We start from the raw sequence: 23,004 nt of genomic DNA, 5'->3' as shown, positions 1-23,004 counted from the left end.
CTACAGGGGTAGACCGAGGCAGGGAGCGAAGTCAGAGCACAGAGGGAACCAGTTCTGACAGGGTGGGGGGAAGTATGGGACATTCTGATAAATTGGGATTACAGAATGGGGAGAGGCACCCAACATTCTGATGCTATCTAAGATAAAAGGTCTTTCTCCTTATCTGGATCATCATGATTGGGAGGGAGGGGTGGTGTTGCAGGATTGAGCACAACAATTAGGAACTAAGACAGAACAATGCAGAGAAACTGAGTCAGGACAATAAAAGAGAACTGTGGCACAATATTACATGACTGTACATGTATAATCTGTATCAAATTGTTGGCTTTCTCAAAGAGGAGGAAAAGAGGAAGAGAGAGCAAAAGGGAGAAAATTTAAGTTTCCTGAAGCAAACTAGCATGCTTTCCTCCTGCTGCTTAATTCTGGATGCATTTCACCATGGTGTACTGTCTCTTTGGTGCTTGGTGCAATTAAGACAATGAATGCCATGTACATAAAAAAAGAGCATCCAGAGGGAAGCCTTTGCCGTTTGTCTTATTGACAATCATACCTAGTCAAACCTTGACTGACCCCCCCACTATATTCCTTTCTTGTGATTATGGAGCTGGAGAAAGTCATGAAGCTGTGCTGGTTGAGTCCACTACAAATTTTTTACATTGTCACAACTTCATTGAATCCGGACTTTCTTTACAACAATGCAATTAGTTTTACACCTCCCTTATTAATTTACTATACCACTTGCCACAGCAGTTTCATTTCTCCTCTAGCCTCCCTCAGCGCACACTCCCTTTACCTATCTAAGGATTTCAATTAAAAAAAAAAAATTAAGGTCATTCTCAAGGAGTTTTTTTTTTTTTTCCTTCTCATCTTGCATCATTCAAATGTCTTCTCCCAACTATTTGCTCCTTCGCCCCATCTCATATTAAAAACATGTTCCCTTCAATCCTATCCCTTCCCTCCTTCCTCTCCTTTGGTGGTTTTGAAATCCTCTGAAATCTGACTTTTGTTCATATCATTTGAGTGGAACCAGCCTTTCTAAATTTATCAATCTTTAAATTGCCAAATCCAAAAGACTTTACTCAGTCCTCATTCTCCTTCAATTCCTTATAACTTTAACACTTTTGATCAACCTGTTCTCCTAAACATTCTCTCCATTTCAGGTTTTTGTGACACTACTGTCACCTAGCTCTCCTTTACTCTGTTTTACTTCTCCTGTTTTCTTGTATCTTCATACAAGTCATAGCTACAGTAGGTATGGCACAAAAGTATGTCTTGTGTCTTCTTTCCCCTTTTAGTGACCTCATTAGCTCAATTACCTCTTATCAAATAATTCCTGGATCTGTTACATATCCAGCTCTAATCTCTAAATGCTAATCTTATATCACAACCAGTCTTTTACACTTGTCAAACCCAGACAGAGCAAGCACTCATAAGGTGGTCAGAAAAAGCAATACAAGGACATTCTCAAGTCTTTTAAAAACTTTAGAATTGATTATATGACGTTGGAGACACTGGCACAGAACAACCCAGTATTGCATTCCCTCATCGGAGAAGGTGCTATACTATGTGAGCCAAGCAGAATTAGCCCAGAAGAAATGTGAGATGCACAAAATTAGGGAATCTATCCCAAATGTTCATATGGACTATCCATGTCTGACCTGTGGCAGAGCATTCCAAGCTTGTATTGGTCTGATCGGCCCACATTCAGACACACCTGAAACTCAACTCTTAACATAATATCATTTTATGTCTTCAAGATCAAAAGAACAGCAACCTCACATATCAAACTGAGTGTGCGTGCCATAGACATCACATTCAATATGTCTAAAAGAGAACTCATTAACTCTTCCTCAAAAACAAAACCAATCCTGCTTCCTATCTGTCCTATTATTGTCCAACTCATAACTATCTTCCCAGTTACCCATGCTTGCAACGTTAATGTCATCCTTAACTCCTCTCATTCCAAACATCCAATCAGTTGCCAAGTCTTGTTTCTGCCTTCGAAACATCTCTCATGTATGTCCCTTTCTTTCCAGATACATAGCTGTTACTCAGTTGCAAACCTTTTATCATCCTTCATTGCTGAACTATTGCAGTAACCTTCCAATTGGTCTCCATGCCTCAATTCTCTCCTCATTCCAGCCAACCTCCATCTAGGAATCCATTATAAAGTGATTTTTCCTAAACTAAAAGTAGTCTGTGTCACTCTTCCCTTCATGATGATTTCAAGTGGCTTCCTATTACCTTCAGAATAAAATATAAAATCCTCTGTTTGCCATGTAAATTTTTTTATAACCTGACTCCTTCCTACTTGGTTATATTTTATTTTATTCAGGAATTATATTTTATTCCTCTCTACATACTCTGTGATCCTGCTATTCTTTATACATGGTACTCCATTCTCCAAATCTGTGCTTTTCCACTGGCAGACTCCAATGGAATGCTCCTTGAAATGCTGTTCCTCCTCATGTCTGACACATGGCCTCCTTGGATTTCTTAAAAATTTAGTAATCTCAAAGTTTGGATTTAGGCTATCTATTAATATACCTTGTCTTTACCATTTATTTTCCGTGTTTTTCTCCCACCACTATCACAATTATAATGTGAGCTCCTGAGATAAAGGGTTGTATAAAAATACAATACCTTTTAATCACTAGCATTTTTAGGACAGTATCTGGCACAGTAAGCACTTAATATTAATGCTTAACTCAGTGAATCAAATAATTTTTCATAATCAAAACAACAAATACTGAGATCATATATTCCCACAAATTTCACAGTCAGTTGAATGATGATATAATCTACAGAATTACTGTCCTATAATTGTGTCATCTCCAACATGGATCTCTTCTATCTATATTTGATCTAATGGAACTGTTTTCCCTGTTTTATTTAATGCCATTTCTTCCTTGCTATAAACGTCTCTGTGACTGATATTATAGTCAAGTGTAGTAGTTTTGCTGTCCTTGATAGTGAAAAGTATATTCTAAATTTTTTTGTAGATTGTACTTTGGCTTAAAAATGTTAATCATCATGAAAAAAAATTAATTTCTACCACACGGTATGAGAGTTAGGGGAGATTCTTCAATTTTCTAGGTTAAAGGGAATATTCTTTGGAAAATAATGGAAAATCAAGCAGAAATAATTTAATATATTAATACCCCATTCTAGTTTTTGTCTTTACTATCTATTCAGTTTCTACTCATAAACCTCTATTTTCTTCCCTGACTGAACTTCTACTAGGCCATCTAGAATTTGATCATGTGATAATGCAGTTACCTAAAATAAAATGGCAGGTATAGAACCTGGTAAGAATTAAGCAAATATTCTTGGCAACCATTCCCAAATTAAAGCCTCCCTAAATTCCAGAGCATATAATTAGTTCTCCTTCCCATCATGCTATTTTATCAGTTCAACATTTCTAGCTAGTAAAATAGGAAATTAGATTTGTGAGTCCATTCTCTCAATATTCCTTATACTACTAATCATGAAGTTATGGGCAATTTTCCCAGCAATAAAACCCAGTAATCTCAAGTTCGAAAGGCACTTTTATCTCAGTACTAAATCTGTAATATTTGTAACAATTTGTAACAATTCTCGAATTAGGAATTGTAATTGGGAAGATATTGTCATCTATTATTTTTCAGAACTTAGGAGGGAGGAGTAGCTAGGTAGTGGAGTGGATAGAGTACCAGCCCTGAAGTCAGAAGGACCTGAGTTCAAATCTAGCCTCAGTCTTTTTTTTTTTTTTTTTTTTTTTTTTTTTTTTTGTGTGTGTGTGTGTGTGTTTTTTTTTTTTTTTTTTTTTTTTAATTTTTATTTTATTTTATAATTATAACATTTTTTGACAGTACATATGCATGGGTAATTTTTTACAACATTATCCCTTGCACTTACTTCTATTCAGATTTTTTCCCTTCCTCCCCCAAACCCCTCCCCCAGATGGCAAGCAGTCTTATATATGTTAAATATATTACAGTATAATTTAGATACAATATATGTGTGTAGAACCGAATTTTTTGTTGCACAGGAAGAATTGGATTCAGAAGGTAAAAATAACAGTTTACATTCATTTCCCATTGTTCCTTTTCTGGATGTAGCTGGTTCTTTCCATCATTAATCAATTGGAATTGGATTAGCTCTTCTCTATGTTGAAGAAATCCCCTTCCATCAGCATACATCCTCGTACAGTATCATTGTTGAAGTGTATAATGATCTTCTGGTTCTGCTCGTTTCACTCAGCATCAGTTGATGTAAGTCTCTCCAAGCCTCTCTATATTTCTCCTGTTGGTCATTTCTTATAGAACAATAATATTCCATAACATTCATATACCATAGTTTACCCAACCATTCTCCAATTGATGGACATCCATTCATCTTCCAGCTTCTAGCCACTATGAAAAGGGCTGCCACAAACATTTTGGCACATACAGGACCCTTTCCCTTCTCTAGTAGTTCCTTGGGGTATAAGCCCAGTAGTAGTATGGCTGGGTCAAAGGGTATGCACATTTTGATAACTTTTTGGGCATAATTCCAGATTGCTCTCCAGAATGGTTGGATTCTTTCACAACTCCACCAACAATGCATCAGTGTCCCAGTTTTCCCACAGCCCCTCCAACATTCATCATTATTTGTTCCTGTCATCTTAGCCAATCTGACAGGTGTGTAATGATACCTCAGAGTTGTCTTAATTTGCATTTCTCTGATCAATAGTGATTTGGAACACTCTTTCATATGAGTGGAAATAGTTTTAATTTCATCATCTGAAAATTGTCTGTTCATATCCTTTGACCATTTATCAATTGGAGAATGGCTTGATTTCTTATAGATTAAAGTCAATTCTCTGTATATTTTGGAGATGAGGCCTTTATCAGAACCTTTAACTGTAAAAATTTTTTCCCAATTTGTTACTTCCCTTCTAATCTTGTTTGCATTAGTTTTGTTTGTGCAGAAACTTTTTAATTTGGTGTAATCAAAATGTTCTATTTTGTGATCAATAATGGTCTCTAGTTCTCCCTTGGACACAAACTCCTTCCTCCTCCACAAGTCTGAGAGGTAAACCATCCATGTTCCTCCAATTTATTTATGATTTCGTTCTTTATGCCTAAATCTTGGACCCATTTTGATCTAATCTTAGTATGTGGTGTTAAATGTGGGTCCATGCCTAGTTTCTGCCATACTAATTTCCAGTTTTCCCAGCAGTTTTTGTCAAATAATGAATTCTTATCCCAAAATTTGGGATCTTTGGGTTTGTCAAAGATTAGATTGCTATTTTTATTCACTATCTTGTCCTGTGAACCTAACCTATGCCACTGATCAACTAGTCTATTTCTTAGCCAATACCAAATGGTTTTGGTGACTGTTGCTTTATAATATAGCTTTAAATCAGGTACACTTAGACCACCTTCCTCTGACTTTTTTTTCATTAGTTCCCTTGCAATTCTCGACCTTTTATTCTTCCATATGAATTTTGTTGTTATTTTTTCTAGGTCATTAAAATAGTTTCTTGGGAGTCTGATTGGTATAGCACTAAATAAATAGATTAGTTTGGGGAGTATTGTCATCTTTATTATATTCGCTCGGCCTATCCAAGAACATTGAATGTCTTTCCAATTATTTAAATCTGACTTTATTTTTGTGGCAAGTGTTTTGTAATTTTGCTCATATAATTCCTGACTCTCCTTTGGTAGATATATTCCCAAATATTTGATACTATCGACTGTTATTTTGAATGGAATTTCTCTTTGTATCTCTTGCTGTTGGATTGTGTTGGTAATGTATAAAAATCCTGAGGATTTATGTGGATTTATTTTGTATCCTGCGACTTTGCTAAAATTCTGAATTATTTCTAATAGCTTTTTAGCAGAGTCTTTGGGGTTCTCTAAGTATACCATCATGTCATCTGCGAAAAGTGACAATTTGATTTCTTCATTTCCTACTCTAATTCCTTGGATCTCTTTCTCGGCTCTTATTGCCAAGGCTAGAGTTTCTAGTACTATATTGAATAGTAATGGTGATAGTGGGCAACCTTGTTTCACTCCTGATCTAACAGGGAAAGGTTCTAGTTTATCACCATTACATATGATGTTTACTGAAGGTTTTAAATATATGCTCCTTATTATTTTAAGGAATAGTCCATTTATTCCTATACTCTCAAGCGTTTTTAGTAGGAATGGATGTTGGATTTTATCAAATGCCTTTTCTGCATCTATTGAGATGATCATATGGTTTTTATTAATTTGATTATTAATATGGTCAATTATACTAATAGTTTTCCTAATATTAAACCAGCCCTGCATTCCTGGTATAAATCCCACTTGGTCTCTAGCCTCAGTCTTAACACTTCCTAGCTATGTGACCCTGGCAAGTCACTTAATGCCAATTGCCTCAACAACAAAAAAGAACTTGGGAAGGAATATACCACCTCTTTGAAGAAGTAGAATTCAAATGTGCAGGAATTTTCTGTTTCCATATTTATTTTCCTTTTCATTTGAGTATCTTGTTGTATCTTCCTGCATCTCATTAATTTCATGAAATTTTGTAATCAGTCTTTCACAGGAGAGTATAAACTACCCCTCCTTTTTTTTATGCCCTTCCACATCTATGTAAGAATAATATCGCTACCTGCTAAACTCCAGCTTGTGGAAGAGTCCCTAAAGTTGTTGTCAGTTTTGTAGGGGTAACATGTTCTCTCCTTGGAAACCAGATGTAGAAGTCAAGTAAAACACAGCAATTGAAAATGTGTGGACACTGATAAAAGAGAATAGACTTACAAACCTGCTTTTCTACTCTTTCCATTATGAGTCTGATAAATTAGTGTTGTGAAAGCAGAACTGAGAAGACTAAAACTTATTCTTTCTAAAAGTCTTAAGAGGTTCTAGTTGGGGAAATGGGCAGTAAGAATAATCATTCATTGATTTTTATTACTTGTTAATATCTCTTATATCCTGTTTTAAGTAAATGTACTCTTGTAAAAATAGAGCTATTGGTGAAAACCAAATTTCCAGAAACTTGAATATAGCAGTGGGTGCCATATTCATAAATCAAAAGAATGACATGTAAATATATTCATTATTTTGTTTTGTTTTCCTTCATAGGCCAAGAAAAGAGAAGAAATTCTTGATCTGTTAAGAAAACAAAGAGAAGAAAGAATAGAAGTAAGATTGATACTGAAAAATGTACATGAATTTGTCTGGAGGTCCAATTTGTAATGTTATAGTGTAGGCACTATGATTATTCTGCCTAAATGTTTTTAAATAGACAAAATTAAGTCAGTACAAGTCGAAGAGCAATGACTAGAAGACAAGTCAATTTCATTTATATCTGTCGATTTTTTTTTCTTTTTTTTAGAAAGAATTGGTTTCTCTTCTTCATAAGCCAAAGGTACCCCAAATAAAGTAAGTTTAAACCTTTTAAAATTTCCCACTTCTATTTCCCTAATTAAGTATGTATTTTACTATAGAAGAGTAGAAAGAGTACACTTGACTTTTGGCATGTATTTATTTGCATACTCTGAAGTATTTGAACCATCTAACTTTTCTGAGCTTGAATTTCCCCATCTGTAGAATGGAAATAATATTTGCACTTCCTGCCTTTGAGAAATGTGAAGCATTATAAAATTCTTTAAAAATATTATGTAAATATGAGTCACTGTTAGTGATTACATAGTCATTAGTTTTGTTTTTTGTTTTTTTTTCTATTCTGCCCTACCAGGAGTCCTACTGCCAGGACTTGAAAGGAAGGTCTTACAGAAGAGTAGATGATCTAGTCAATGATTGATTGAAACACTAGGATAAGAATAGAAAATTGCCCTATAATTTCATTGATAAAGAGAAACTCCCATATGAAAAAACTTGCAGCTTTGGCACTTGGCTATGCAACAAATAGTCTTAGAGAGTTGCCTAGAACATTGATATCAAATTCAAATGGAAACTGGGCCACCAAAATGTACATCAGGATCCCTGCTGTCTGTCAATTGACTTTAAAAACCACATATAGTTAACATTATCTATGTTCCATTGTTTTTCTATTTTATTAAATTATTTCTCAAATGCATTTTAATCTCAAATAACAAAAGTCCCATGTTTTGCACCTGTGGTCCAGAGCACTAAAAAATTAAATGGCTTATCCAGGGTCAGACATTGGATTTCCTGGTTTTAAGGATGACTAAAGATAGGCTCTTTAATTTAGAAATCATATGGCTTAACTAGAGATACCAAAGGGAACACCAAAGGGAATACAGAATCAACAGGGAAAAAACATTAGAGCAATAATGTACCCCTAAAGCTGGGGAAACAATTGACACCCCCCACTCCAAACTAGGGCAGCACTCACAGTCAAACTAGCAGTAGATAATACTTCCGAAGTGTGACTGAGAAATATAGTGAAAAGAGATCTTTGATAGTTGAAGGACTGGTTCAAATCTTGCTTCAGATACTATCTACCCATGTGATCCCACAGGAAATAAATTAACCTTCATAGGCGTCAATTTTCTTATCTTGTAATATGAGGGGGTTGAACTAAATGACCCTTTTTAGCTCATGATCTTTGATGATGTGTGAATATAATCAAAGATATGACTGGAGAGACCTAGGTATGATGGGCTTCAAGCTAAGCAGGAAGTACAGAAGTACCTAAGTCATGGTAGAAGCTCTTGACAGTTAAGTGAGCAGGATTCCTGGGTAAATGGTTATTCTACGCATCAGGCAGCTCAGAGGTCTTAAAGAGAATCTACTGTTTTATAAGGAAAGATGGCAGGATTTTGTTCAAATAAATGTGATTGGTTTCTTTTCCCCTCTGATCTCACAAACAAAGCTGCAAATCAGGAGACTGGATGCTTCTAGCCTAGAAAGTTTTAAAGCATGAATTCTAGATATAGGGGGGATTATATGAAAAGGAGCTTGGAAGGGAAGAAAGGGAATTCAACAGTGAGTTGGGGCATAGGGCAAAGACAGACTGTTGCCAGAAAAGCAGATTTCCTACACTATAATACACACCACCACTACCTCATTAAGCCAGAAAAAAAGCCCCCCACACACAAAACTGTACACTTTATCAAGTGTACACTTTATCAGTTTTGATCTTTGAAAACTATTCTTCTCCATGGAGACTAAAGTATATAATGAGGATATTGATGTAGGTAACAAATGATATTGAAGCACCAAATGTTGAGGTTGAGTCAAATGATGATTCAACATGGCCTTTCTCTTTGGCAGAAGATATAAAATGAGAAGAGGTTACAGATAAAATGAAGAGGATAAAATAGATTTGGAAGAACATTTATAGTTAGCAAGGAAAGGGATTTTAGCAATTAACAATGGAAAAGACAAGTTCCCTAGTAGAACTGATTATTGATTAATATACTATTCCATTATTGATATATACTGATACTGATCAGTTTAAGAGAGAAACTAAGTAATTGTGAGCAATTTAAAAAAAAATTATCATTGATTCATTCTCCCTAAAGACTATTTTTTGTGTCATAAATTTAGTTCCTCTAACAAAAATGTGTAAGACCTGTGAAATTGAAAGAAAAACTTAAAATCCAGCCCCAGCTCTACAACTTTCTAATATGACTTGTTACCTTTCAGCTTTCTACACACGATACATATAATCTTTCTGTACAATGAATCAGACAAGTTTCTGGTATTCTTTAAATATACTGAAAAAGCATTCATAGACTTAACAATTTTAGCTGCATAAAGTGATCGAGCCAGACTTATTCTTATGTCTTATTTGAGAACACTTTAAGGGCCAAAATACCCTGAAGTTGCTCAACAGCTCTCAATCTACCTTGAATTGACAATGTTCTTCCTTGTTGATCAATTCAAGTAAACTATATTGGAATTTCATAAGAAGCTATTAATAAGGACAAGTCCAGAATTTGCTTTTTAAACATTTAGAAAGATGTTGGTAATAGTAATTGCTAATGTTTATATAGTGTTTTAAAGTTTACAAAGTCTTTTACAAAATATACTATCTCATTTGATCCTCACAAGAAACCTTTGAAATAAATGCTGCAGACATTATTATTCCCATTTTACAGATGGAAGAAACTGAGAGCTTAAATGACTTGCCCAGGGTCACAAAGTAGTAAGTACTCAGCAAGAAATATTTGGATCTGGATCTTTTCAGACTCTAAAATCTATAGTTACAAGCAGACTGATGAACTAGTGAGCCAACTGAATGTAATTTCCTAGAGTATCCTAAGAACTCTTACAACAATGAACATTTACTTAGCACTAGCTTTTTAAAGCACTTTACTCAGAAAGACTCTTGAAGTGAATGAGTAGTATTATCCCCATTTTATAAATGGAAAATGTTACCTCTCCTATGGAGCCCTACAGCCAATAGTTTGAGGAGGGAAGATATGCTTGGAGTCCTAAGGAGATTTCATGAAACAATTTCCTTAATCTAAAGAAGGTTATCTCAATAATCAATATAATATATGTGCTCTTTTCCATTGTGAGGAAATATTTCTTTAAAAAGAAAATAAACAGAAAACCTGCAAACATCCCAAAAGGTGAGGAGAAAGGATAATTTCATTTACAGTGTGAATAGAAACATTATCCTTTCATCAATTAGAAAATCTGAGCATTTGAGGTAGCTTTGTAAACTTAAAAAAATAAAAAGGATTAAGGGCATATATTGATTTATAGAGAACAGACTAACAGAACTAACATTATTAATCTGTGATACCCATTCATAACACATATCCTTCAAAAAAGGCTAATCACTATTCAGCTTACATTCACATCAAGGAACAGAAGTATAAACATTTTAAGATTTTTGTGGTTTAGTAAAGTCCTGTCAATGTGATTTAAGTTAGACATTACTGGGCCTTCAAAGGTACATAATCCTAACCTATCATTTTTATTACAATAAAATTAATTAATGCTAACTTTACAATGGTTTCTCATAGCCCAAGTCTTTGAGTTTCCCTATGGTGTCAGTGTTTTATCTTTTGTGGGCTTTCCCTAACCAAAAAACAAACAACAAAATCTCATTCAAATGCCCATAGTTATGATCCACCACTTGAGTTTAACTTAAGCATGTTGCCTTCTGGTCACCAGGAACATTTTAGAGTCAAGAAGACCTGAGTGCAAACCAGACACATTGGCTGTGTGGCTCTAGCTAAGTCACTTATCCTCCTTCAACTTCCTTATCTTTATAATGGGGATAATAACAGCATCTACCAAATTTGTTATGAGAATCAAATAATTGTAAAGTGCTTAGCATAATGCCTGGTCCATAGCAAGTGCTAAATAGATGTTAGCTATTAGCTGCTATTATTATTATTAGTTACCTAACATTTTTTTTCTATTACAGGAGACCTGTAATCTTGAGCAAGCTAATTATTTCATCTTACTTGAGCTTCACTTCCTCATCTATAAAATGAAGGGATTGAACTAGATAATCTCTAAACTCCCCTTTGAGTCCTGTTATTGTAAAACTCTGTCATATTCTTTCTTAGGGCTGGCCCTAACTGTTGTCTACAATTAATTACTGAGTGGCTTTTTTTTTTTTTGACATTTGTCATAGCCTCATACATCTCTAACCTTGGCAGAAGAATAAACAAGAGTTATTGTCAGAAATTATTATAGAAAATAATCATCTACTTCATGAACAAAATTTAATTTTTCATTTTTCACCTAGATGGCATGATGTAGTCTGGGGATGATTTAAGCCTTTTATCTAAAGAGAACTGTGTCTTAATTTCCTAATCTAGTCAAAATGGTGGTTTTTCAAGAAAATTTAGCAGAATCTCTAAAAAACAAGATTGCTAAGAGACCTTAGGCAAAAAGCCTGTTTTCCCCATTTGTAAAATGGAAGAATTGGACTTGTTTCTGAACTCCCTTCTAATTCTAAAATTTCATGATTCTATGGACTATATTCCTGTGAATAAAACTAGCCCAGCTAAAAGATTCTTTGGGTCTTATGCATGCTGACTGCTACTGTTATAACAGCAACTGGGTTCCTTAAACCATGCAGGGCTAAATCAGATCTTTTGGACCAGTTGTGTTGCTATAAGTGTGGTTGCTATAAGTGTGGTCACCTAAAAATAAACCACATTCTTTTCTAGCTTGGGCATTTTCTTAGCCATTTGAATTTGTAAATTTAACTCTTTTTGAATATGGACATAATTTCTCCTAGGTAAAGCCTTTCAATCTATAGTGAGTGATCTACTTTCTTTGCATTCCTAGAAGTACTTCTTTTCTAAAACATTCATTGGGGAATTCTAGAATGTTAAAATTAAAAAGGATATCATTTTGTAAATGATCCAACCTCAATCTATTTTACAGATAAGAAAAATTATCACACATCTAGATAACGCAGAATGCTGAGCCTAAAGACAGGAAAACCTGAGTTCAAATCCAGCATGAGACATTTCCTAGCCATGTGACTTTGGTAAAATCGCAACCTCTGTCTGCCTCAGTTTCCTCAATTATAAAGCAGAGATCATAATAGCACCTACCTGATAGTGTCATATTATAAAGACAGAATGAGATATTTGAAAAGATCATAACAGAGTGCATGGAACATAATAGACATTTAATAAATGCTTATTCTACCAATCTTAAAACTCAAAGCATTTTCATCTTAGTAAAACTGCCAAGGTCTGCACTCTGTTGGCATGGCCCCAATAAAATTATGAGAACTCAAAATGAGAGTGGAATAAAAAAAAAACATTAAATTGGGGGGGGAATTGCTCTGGAAACTAAAGTTTTATCAATAAAGCATTAAGATAGATTTTGGAAATTTGTCCTTGGAATCTCCATTTTGGGGACAAATATATTGACTTCAAAAGGCAAAGAAGTTGAGTTTTCTGGATTTATACATACTAGTATGCACTAATTTGGTGTATACTTTTAAGTTATATATGGAAACCCTTGGAGAACAAGGAGATCAAATCTGTCAATATTTAAAGGAATAATTCAGACTATTAATTGGAAGGTCATATACTGAAGCTGAAGCTTAAATACTTTGGCCATATTGAGAAGATAGGACTCACTGGAAAAAACCTGTGATGTTGAGAAAGACTGAAGGCAAAAGGAGAACAAAACAGCAGAGGATGAGATAGTGTCATGGAAGCATTGAACATGAGCTTGAACAGACTTCAGGAAAGTGTGGAGAATATTAGGATCTAGTATACTATAGCTCAGAGGGTCACAAGAAGTAGAATACAACTGAAGACTGAACAATAACCATCTATTCTATGCACAATGAGGAGTAGAGGTACAAGACATAGGGCTATTCCAAAGGAGTTCATAATCCAATTGGGAGAGACAAATATAAACATGTGAAAAGTTAAATAATTCAAGAGATAAATGATAGTACAAGATCATAACTGATATTTAGTGATAAGAGTAAAGATTTGGATTTGAGCCCTGGATCTGTACTAAGGGATTAATAAGCATTTACTTATTTAATTGGGGTAGATAATAGGTCTTCTTTCCATACATAACTTAAAAGTATACACCAAATTAGTCCTTAATGTCTGTTTCTTAAAGAAATCTCTTGTATTTCCTAACTCATTTTTTTTTCTATTTCTTTACATTGATTATTTAAGAAAACATTGTTATTTCTCCTTGCCTTTCGCTGAAATTCTCTGGAATTCCATTGAAATATCTTTCCCTTTTCCTTTGCATTTCATTTTCCTTCTTTCCTCAGCGATTTGTAAAATTTCATCCAAAAGCCATTTTGCTTTCTTGCTCTCTTTTCCCTTGGAATATTTTCTGTTGCTACTTCTCCTGTAATATTGCAAACCTTTCTCCATATTACTTCAGGTACTCTATCTACCAGATGTAATCCCTTAAATCTATCCATCACTTCAACTTCATATTCAAAAAGGATAATATTTAGGTCATACCTATATGGCCTGATAATTTTCCCAATTTTCTTCAATTTAAGTTTGAATTTTGTAATAATCTCATGATCTTACTTCAGGAATTGTTTTAACTGTAATAGAGCTTCTCCATCTTTGGCAGAAAATTATGTAATCAATCTAATTTCTACATTGTCCATTTAGTGATGTATATGTATAAAGTTATCATTTGGGTTATTGAAAAAGTGTTTTGCTATGATGAGGTTATTTTGGCCAAATTCTATTAGTCTATTTTGTGCTCCAAGGCCAAACTTGCCTATTATTCCAGTTATCTTTTGATTTCCTACTTTAGCATTCCAATCCCATATAATATATGTAACAAAATCTTTTTTTTTTTTTTTTTGGTGTTATTTCTAGAAGATGTTGTAGGTCTTAATAGAACAGATAAACTTTGATCTCTTTAGCTTCAGTGATTATAGTAAAAGACTTGTGTTGTTATGATAATGGATGGTGGACCATGTATTCAAACAGATATCATTACCATTTTTGAAATTACAAATCTTAGTACTGCTTTTCTTATCCTTTCATTAACTATGAAAGCTTACCCCATTTCTTCTAAGGGAATTTTATCCTCAGTTGGTTGATGGCTGTCCTTTGTTTTCGAAGAATATCAAAATGACATCACTATGTCAGAGTTGTTAGTTTGTCCATCTGTAGCTGATCAGACCAGAATGATCCACTACAGGTCAGACATAAATAGTTCCTAGGAACATTGGGGATGGATTCTCTAACTTTGCATAGCTCATATTTGTTCTGAACTCATAGAGAACAACACCTTCTGTGATGAGAGTACACATATTGGGCAGTCATGTGCCAGCTGGATGGTCCTGTGCCAATGTCTCCCATGTCATACGATCAATTCTAAACTTCTTGAGACCTTGAAAGTATCTTGGTGTCATTTTTTTCTTACCATCTTGTAAGTGCTTACCCTCTGTGAGTTCTCCATAAAAGTCTTCTTAGCAAGTATACATTTGATATTCAAACAATGTGGCCAGCCAACAGAATTGCACACTTTACAGTAGAGTTTGAATGCTTGGCAATTTAATTCAAGAAAGGACTTCAGTGTCTGATATCTTATCCTACAAGGTGATCTCCAGAATCTCCCTAAGACAATTCAGATGGAAGCAACTCACTTTCCTGGTGTGATGCTGACATACTTACTATCCAAAGTTTATGTAATAATCACCTAAATTAAATTCACTCATTCCCATCTGTTAGTTCATTGACAACCCAAGATAACAATTTTTTAAAGATAACAATGTTTAATCTTTCCATCTCTTGTTTAATCACATCAAGCTTACCTTGATATATAAGACCATTCATGTTAGATTTCCATACTATAATCTTTACCCTTAGCATCAGACCTTAGTATTTTCACCATACCATCTGCACCAGGGCTTCCTTTCAGCTTTGGTCTAGCCACTTCATTTTTCTGGACCTATTTTGTAGTTTTCCTTTGTCTTCCCCCAGTAGCAGGTTGGATACCTTCTTACCCGAGGGAATCATCTTCTACTATCATATGTTTTATCATTTTAATACTGATCCTTGGAGTTGTCTTAGCAGAGATACTGGAGTGGTTTACCATTTCCTCCTCCAGTAGATCAATTTTTGTCACACTCTATTATGAACTGTCCATCTTGGGTAACCATGTCCAGCATAGTTCATAAGTTTCATTGAGTTGTACAAATCCCTCTGCCATGACAAGGCAGTGATCTAGAAGGGGAAAATAGATATATTTAGTTTGAATACAATTGTTTATTAAGTTTTTTCTCAATCATATCAATTCTTCATGACTCCATTTGGGGTTTTCCTGGCAGAGATATTGGAGTGGTTGGCTATTTCCTTCTCCAGCTCATTTTACAGATGAGGAAACTGAGGCAAACAGGATTAAGTGACTTGTCATGGGTCACACAGCTTAACTGTGTCTTGAGTCTGGATTTGAACTCGTGGAACTTCAAGAAAATGATTTTAATTCTAAACCCATTGCTTTATCCACTATATCACCTGGCTGCCCCTAGTTATTTTTACTAATTATGGCAGAAATTGGATCAGGGAACACCCTATATAGCATGCATAGATTTGTTACAGTTTTAAAAGCATTTCCATAAAAATATAAGGGCCATATATGAATAGAATCCAAGATTCTGCCTTCACTATTTCAGAAATTATTTTTCTAAAATTGGATTAGTTTCTAATAACAACAGCTAGCATTCATAATAAATACTACCTATTAAGTGCCAGGCACTGAGCTAACCCCTTAGAAATATTGCTTCATTTGATCTTCACAACAACCCTATGGGATAAGTGTAATTATTATTATTATATTAAATTTGCCCCATGCCATATAGTGTCTTGAGAAGGGATTTGAAGTCAGGTCATTTTGACTCCAGTTTCAACATTCTATTTACTGCACTAACTGCCAAATTTATGAGATTATAATTAAATGTGTCTCCCCTTGAAGAGGGGACCCCAAAACTCTGAAAATCCTTGAAGGAGAAAATCTCCTTCAACTCTGCCTCAGTGAGGGACTCTGCCCCAAGGGACAAACAGCTTCACCCTAGTTATCTAGGTGGGGTGGGCTCAGACCTGAAATTCATTGAATTAAATTCAAATTCTAGCTCAAGCTGAAAATCCAGCAAGGAGCCAATTTGGGACTCCACCCACAGGCCCTCTTCAGCTAAAGATCCCATTATAAAATGAGCCAAATTAAAACCCTCTCTTTGCAGAGGTTCCAAACATGCCAGCTCCATGCTTGGCATGCCAAGGAGCCTCTGTCCACTGGAATACTCTTTCCAGTGCCATCCTCTCTTTACCCTCACCTATTTCCCTAATAAGACTTTATGCCTCTCTGTCAGGATTTCTAACCGTACTTCCAATCCCCATAATAAACCTTTTTTATCAATCTAGGTTTTCAGGTCTGTAAATTCTTTTACAGAGAACCTCTGCGCCACCAGAAGGGAGTCCCCAAAACTCCCTACCCTTGCACCAAATCCCAAGGGATTGCAGGGGAGCCAAACCTCTCCATTTGGTTCTCTGAACCCCGAACCTGCCACTAGACCTTATCTTTTAACTCCCTGACCACCAGGAACCCTAATTTCATTTTGATTCCCTAAATCTAAACCTCATCAATTTATTAGAGGTCTTTAAGAAAAGAGCACATGAACACTTATGTGGTGGAGGCAATTCTTGGATAGGCATTGTACTAAATTGTCTCTGAGGTTCCTTTTAGTTCTGACATTGATTTTATGAAATTATCTTTAAGCAGGATCAGCCCTAAGAATAACTATTCCTAGGTCTACCTGTTATTCCTTATGTGTCTGACTGGTTCAGGTATTCGTTCTAGGAAAACCAACCTGAAAAGTTCTTCCTCAATAAGATTTCAGCAACTTACAACATTTAATTCTTCCTAAGAATGTTTACATTTTAAAGGCTATAGAGGATTTATTTATTATAGAGAAATTGATGGTAGAATTTCAAACACTGTGACATTTGAGTGAGGAAGGCATTTAGGCCAGAGGGTTCCTTCCCATATTCCTCAAATACCACCACTTAGGCATACTTTATGCTTAGACTGTCTGTCTTGTGTTGTAATACTTAATATACAGGACCCCAAAGTCTATACTAGTTTCCTGAGGGAGATTTTCAAAAGACTTTTTCATGATGGTAGAGTGTATATTCCAAACTTCAGAACTTTGTTTACTGGAATTTACTTATTTCCCACAGGCAAATACTCAGAAAATCAGAAAGAATGGATCAAGAAGAAGTGAAGATATTGAGTCAGCTTAATTGATGATGGAGGAAAGTAATTTCACTTCTGAAATTGCCCCCTACCACATTTTAGCACCTATTAGGTTCTTTTTTGTTGTTCTAGATTAAAAGGTCAGTGGAATAAATTTACAAACAAATAAACTTTCAAGAGAATTTGATAAGTTGTTTGTACTTATTGTCTCTCCTATGCTATTTTGGTCACTGTTACACTTGATAATATCTATTCCAATTCTCTCACTTCACACTTTCTTAACCTCCTTTTGTTTACATTTTTGTGTTTCTTTTTTGAAGCTTATTGTCAGCATTGGCAGAATTTGACTACATTCGCTGTGTCAAAGGCACCGGAAACAGGTGTTATGAGTGTACCAACAGGAGAACCATCAGAAAAAAACAGACAAGAAGGAAATAGGGGGAGGAGAGATGCTGGTATTTCCAAAATGCTACCTCAGCATTAAAGGATAGAAGTCAAAGTTTCATTCTTTGTTTTGTATTACTTTTCCTTAAGTCTGACCTTTCTAATTTTCCTGGAGAAACTCTGGAGAGTCTTTCAAAAAGCAGACCACTGCCAGGTTTTTAATACCCACATCACCATGTTTGTAGCTTGAAATTCTTACACATTAGGCCCAGACATGCTAAACAATATTTTTGAAAATTTCCCAATGAAGCCAACTTTACAAAAAAAAAAAAAAATGGGGAATTTTTGTTTTGCTTTTTAGTTTGCCATTGAGAATTAAATTTTTTTTTCATCACTGGCACTTTTTAAGTTCACAAATACTCAGGCCAAGGTGAACATTCCCCACAAACCCACCCTACCCCAGCTCTGACTCAGGTACCAAGTATAGATGTTACAAGTAGAACTTAGGAACCCATAATCACTTAGGCAACAGGTCCAATGAACAAATGATGTCAGAAATATCTCAGAAATTCTTTAATAAGCTTACCAGGAATTTCTGGAATCTAATGGAAAGAATTTTGATAATGATGTATCACAGAGTTTTAAGTCAACTTGACATATTGATCAATTCTTATACAACTGTCATCCTTGTTCTCAGCAGCAGCCCAGACAGCCAAAAGAGAAACCAGGGGGCTGGCAATATTTCTCCCTTATTCTTAGGTGATGCTTTGAACAGAACCTAAAACTGATCTCTACTCGGCAGTAAAAACATTTGCAAAAAAGAGCAGATGTAGTAAAGGGTTCAGCTGCCATATATCCAATATAGATCATCTGAATTTGGGGGAAGATGTTTTATTTCTTGAGGCAACTAGATGGCTCAATGGACAGAGTCAGGAATTAGGCCTGGAATTAGGAAGGCTTGAATTCAATTCAGCCTTAGGCACTAGCTGTATGACCCTGGACAAGTCACTTATCTGTTTACCTGAGTTTCCTCATCTGTAAAATGAACTGGAAAAGAAAATGGCAAACTACTATCTTTGCCAGGAAAACCCCAAATGCAGTCACAAAGAGTTGGATATAACTGAACATGTTTATTTCTAAATGTCCTATACATTATACTTTCATATTGTAGCCCTTCAGATATCCTCATAATGAATGTGAGCTTCTCAGAAAAACTGCCCCAGATTTAAAATACTATATGTGGCTACATCTACTCAAAACTATAGTTCACAGGATGCCATCAATATGTTAAATTTTACTGTCAAAGGATATAGTTCAAAGCACAAACATTTAATGAAATAAGTAGCAACATCCCAAAATCTAAGATGCCTTTTTTCATAGAGAATGCCTTAAGGGAGCATTCCCTTTCAGGTAAGGCAATAAGGATTTGAAGATGGATAATAGGCAGTGGAAATTAAAAAGATGTTTTACAGAGGCTTTACAAAGAATTTGTTACTCTCCTATGACAAGATTAGACATAATTCACTGGTAGGAATACCCTACCAACTGAGTTGTTTACTGTATTAGCTAGAAGCTAATGGAAGTAGGAGGGAAGAAAGAAGAACCTGGCCAAGTTGTCACTGATGGCCTATAATCTTCCTGCTTTTAGATTTTTCCACAAGAGCAGTCGGGGATTTGTGGCCTTTCCCTTCTTTCTTCAAATATTTCTGAGCTACATACTCAGATAAAAAGTGCTCAGGAATACAAATAAGGAAAAAATATAATTCTTGCCCTCAAAGATCATATATTCTACAAAGGAAGAAGAATCAGGATGCTCTGATTATTGGATTTAGGGATGGTAGAAAAGGGAAAAGAAAAGATTTCCAGATTTGGAGCCTGAATAACTAAGAAAGTAAAAGTATCTAAGACAAGTCATTTTATCTAAGTGAGCCTCAGTTTCCTCTTCTGCAATGAGGGGATTATTCATCCAATGAACATTTAAGTGCTGGCAATTAAGCTGCCAAGAAGAGGCATCTCTTTAGTTCAGTGCATAAACCCTTTAGCCTGCAGTCAGATCTGAGTTCAAATTTAGCCTCAAATACTTAACTATGTGATCCTGGGCAAGTCAGTTAACCTCTGTCCACTGAAGATGAAAATAGCAAATTATTCTAGTGTCTTTACTAAGAAAACCCCATGGACAGTTTTGTGGTATTTGGTCCACAGGGTCACAGAATTGGACATGACTGAACAACAACCATAGCCATGTAGCAATGAAAATAGCAAATTATTCTAGTGTCTTTACTAAGAAAACCCCATGGACAGTTTTGTGGTATTTGGTCCACAGGGTCACAGAATTGGACATGACTGAACAACAACCATAGCCATGTAGCAAGAACTTTGATGAGCATTGAGGAATACACATATACACAGTTTTTGCCCTCAAGAAGCTTACAATCTAATGGAGAGAGAGAAATCCAAAGGGATGCAGCCAAATGGAAATGATGAGACTGAACCACTTGAGAAACCAGTTCTATGACAACTAGTGGCAAAAATAATAGAATGTGAAAAATGATCAGGTTTGGGTGGGGAGTTCCACAGCTAAGTGAGAAGGGAATATAGGTGGGCCACTTGAATACATTATACTTGAGCAGCCTGACTAAACTTAGTCTAATAGTTCAGGTACAAGGATTGTAACAAAATGAGATACTGAATAGAGTTAATTTAACCACACTGCCTGGCACATAGTAGGTACTTAATGCTTATTTATTGATAGAAAAGGCAGTGGTCAAGAGAGAAAACTTCTCTCTGACCTGTTTTACTTTGCAAATTTTAAAATTATTATACTTTTTTTTGTATTTTTATAAATATCTGCTGATAACATCTCCTACCCATCATGTGAGCCATCTCTTATAACCAAGTTATAAGTTAGCAAAACAGTTGTGTCTGAAAAGATGCCATATTCTGCACCTTTGTCCATCTTTCTGCCAAGAAGTAGAAGACACATTAGATCATCGGTTTTCTGAAGTCATAATTGGCCAATGATTTGATCAGAATTCTGTAGCCTTTCAAAGGTGTTTTCCTTTTCATTATTATGGTCATGATGTGAATTGTTATGGTTTTATTCATTTTATTGCATCAATTCATACCAGCTCCCTACTTTTTAAAAATCTTTTTTATATTCATAATTTTTTATATCACCAATTCAGCATTCCCAGTTGACAGGAATCTACTTAACTTTGCTTCAATAAAAAGTATTAGTAAAAATATTTTCTACATGTGAACCCTTTCTGTCTTTGACCTGTTGGGGGTATATACTTAATATATTATCAGTAGTTCAAAAATATGAATAATCATTTTGAGGATATAATTCCAAATTGTTTTCTAGAACTATTCGGACAATTTACAGTACATTTGACAGCTACCCTGTCCTCCAAAAATTTTTTTTAATTGATCTGAGAGGTATGAAATGGAATGTCAGAGTTTTAATTTTTATTCCTTTTCCTCAGAAGATAATCAAAGAACATGAGTAGGCCATTTTTCAAAAGATGAAATGAACACTATGAACAACCATATGGAAAAAAATGTTCTAAGTCACTATAAGAGAATTCACAATTAAAATAATTGTAAAGCTCATCTCCACCAGATTAACAAAGATGAGGAAAAAGGGGGAAATGGCACTTGTTGCTAAAAATCTAAGAAAGAACTAGCATTGTCTATGTCCCAACAAAGAGCTTTCCTCTAATGAAAGAATCAGAAGCCTATTCTCCTACATCCTTATAGTTCCTCTTGGTTCAGTCACCAATCTCTTTAGCAAACCTCCCTCCCCCATGCCCTTTCAGCATCTCTCTCCACAGGAGCCAAAGGATCAAATAAGAGGCTTAGTAAAGTCAGAATGTATATGAATAAATGTATATATAAAAAATATATAATATATATACAAAATATAAGAAACTGACATATTTATACATATTTATTTTATATATATTCTATATAATATATATGTGTGTGTGTGTGTATTCTCCTTCACTTAGCCAAACACATATACCCAGCACTATAGAAAGTACTCTAATTCAAAGCTTCTTAACCTGTGGATTGCAACTCCATATGGGATTGAGTGACAATGTGGGAGTCATTAAAAATTTGGCAACAATAAAAGGCATCATATATTCCATCAAGTTTTAATATTTTATGTAAACATAAGAAGATCCACCTTATTAGTATGCAAATTTGCTTTCATCTTTAATAAATGGTAAAATTATATGTATACCAAAAATTGTTTTAAAATAAATTTCTTTATGATTATCAGTAATTGATTTGTATACCTATTTTATATATACATACTTGGGGTCTGGTAAAAATTTCTCAGGTGAAAAGAGGTTAAAGTGGGAAAAGTTTACCAAGCCCTGGTCTAGTCCAACTTCTAAACTTTGTATAGATCTTGTCCTTCATTATGTATGATGTGCATATTGTTGGAATGAAGCTACTTGAGAATAAAGACTGTTTGGATTTTGTCTACACACACTGACGGGGCACAAAGAGAATATTTTAATAAATGGTTTTTTGAATTGAATTTTTAGGTGATCCTCATTTCTAGACATGGTAGGAAACACCTATTTCTTTCAGCTCCCTAGTGGAGAGCAGTTACTTTTACAGACAGCTCTATTATAGAAATAAGTGGCTTTGTCGTTTTCCAAGACTTAGGCATCTTGAGCAAACTTTTAAATTTCAGGGCAAGTTAGGGCTAAAAAGCACTTTATAAAACTGAAAGTGCTTTAGAACAACATACATACATGCATATATTATTCTAATTTATGGATCTTGAGCAAACTTTTTGAGTTCAGAGCAAAACTTCACCATTAGAAGCCACATCAACCTTAACTTCTACACAATTTCTGGGCCCACCCTACTGGGTGGGTGGGTTGGTTGGTTGGTTGGTTCATCTTTACCGATCATCCTTTTCTCAGCTAAGCTAGGTGCCCTTGAAATCCCGTTCATCAAATGAGATATCTGTAAAAAG

The 23,004-nt window shown here is 35.0% G+C and overlaps 1 protein-coding gene across 5 annotated transcripts in view; it reads left to right on the top strand.

The window, feature by feature from the left end:
• HOATZ (HOATZ cilia and flagella associated protein) overlaps positions 1 to 17,806 on the top strand; it is a 50,994-nt gene extending 33,188 nt beyond the window's left edge. For 4 of the 5 annotated variants that reach the window (XM_074304297.1, XM_074304296.1, XM_074304295.1 and 1 more), the window contains exons 5-7: positions 7,098 to 7,157; positions 7,351 to 7,397; positions 17,609 to 17,806. In XM_074304297.1, coding sequence (XP_074160398.1) covers positions 7,098 to 7,157; positions 7,351 to 7,397; positions 17,609 to 17,675 — 174 coding nt within the window. In that variant the 3' untranslated portion in view covers positions 17,676 to 17,806. Of the gene's footprint in view, positions 1 to 7,097; positions 7,158 to 7,350; positions 7,398 to 10,045; positions 10,093 to 17,608 lie in introns of all 5 variants that reach the window. The other variant, XM_074304299.1, reaches the window with a different exon arrangement.
• Positions 17,807 to 23,004: the final 5,198 nt, after the last annotated feature.

Source organism: Sminthopsis crassicaudata, chromosome 3, assembly GCF_048593235.1.
Source record: "Sminthopsis crassicaudata isolate SCR6 chromosome 3, ASM4859323v1, whole genome shotgun sequence".
Classification (NCBI taxonomy): Eukaryota; Metazoa; Chordata; class Mammalia; order Dasyuromorphia; family Dasyuridae; genus Sminthopsis; species Sminthopsis crassicaudata.
Note: the sequence above shows the minus strand (reverse complement) of the source record. Positions and strands in the feature narration are given on the sequence as shown.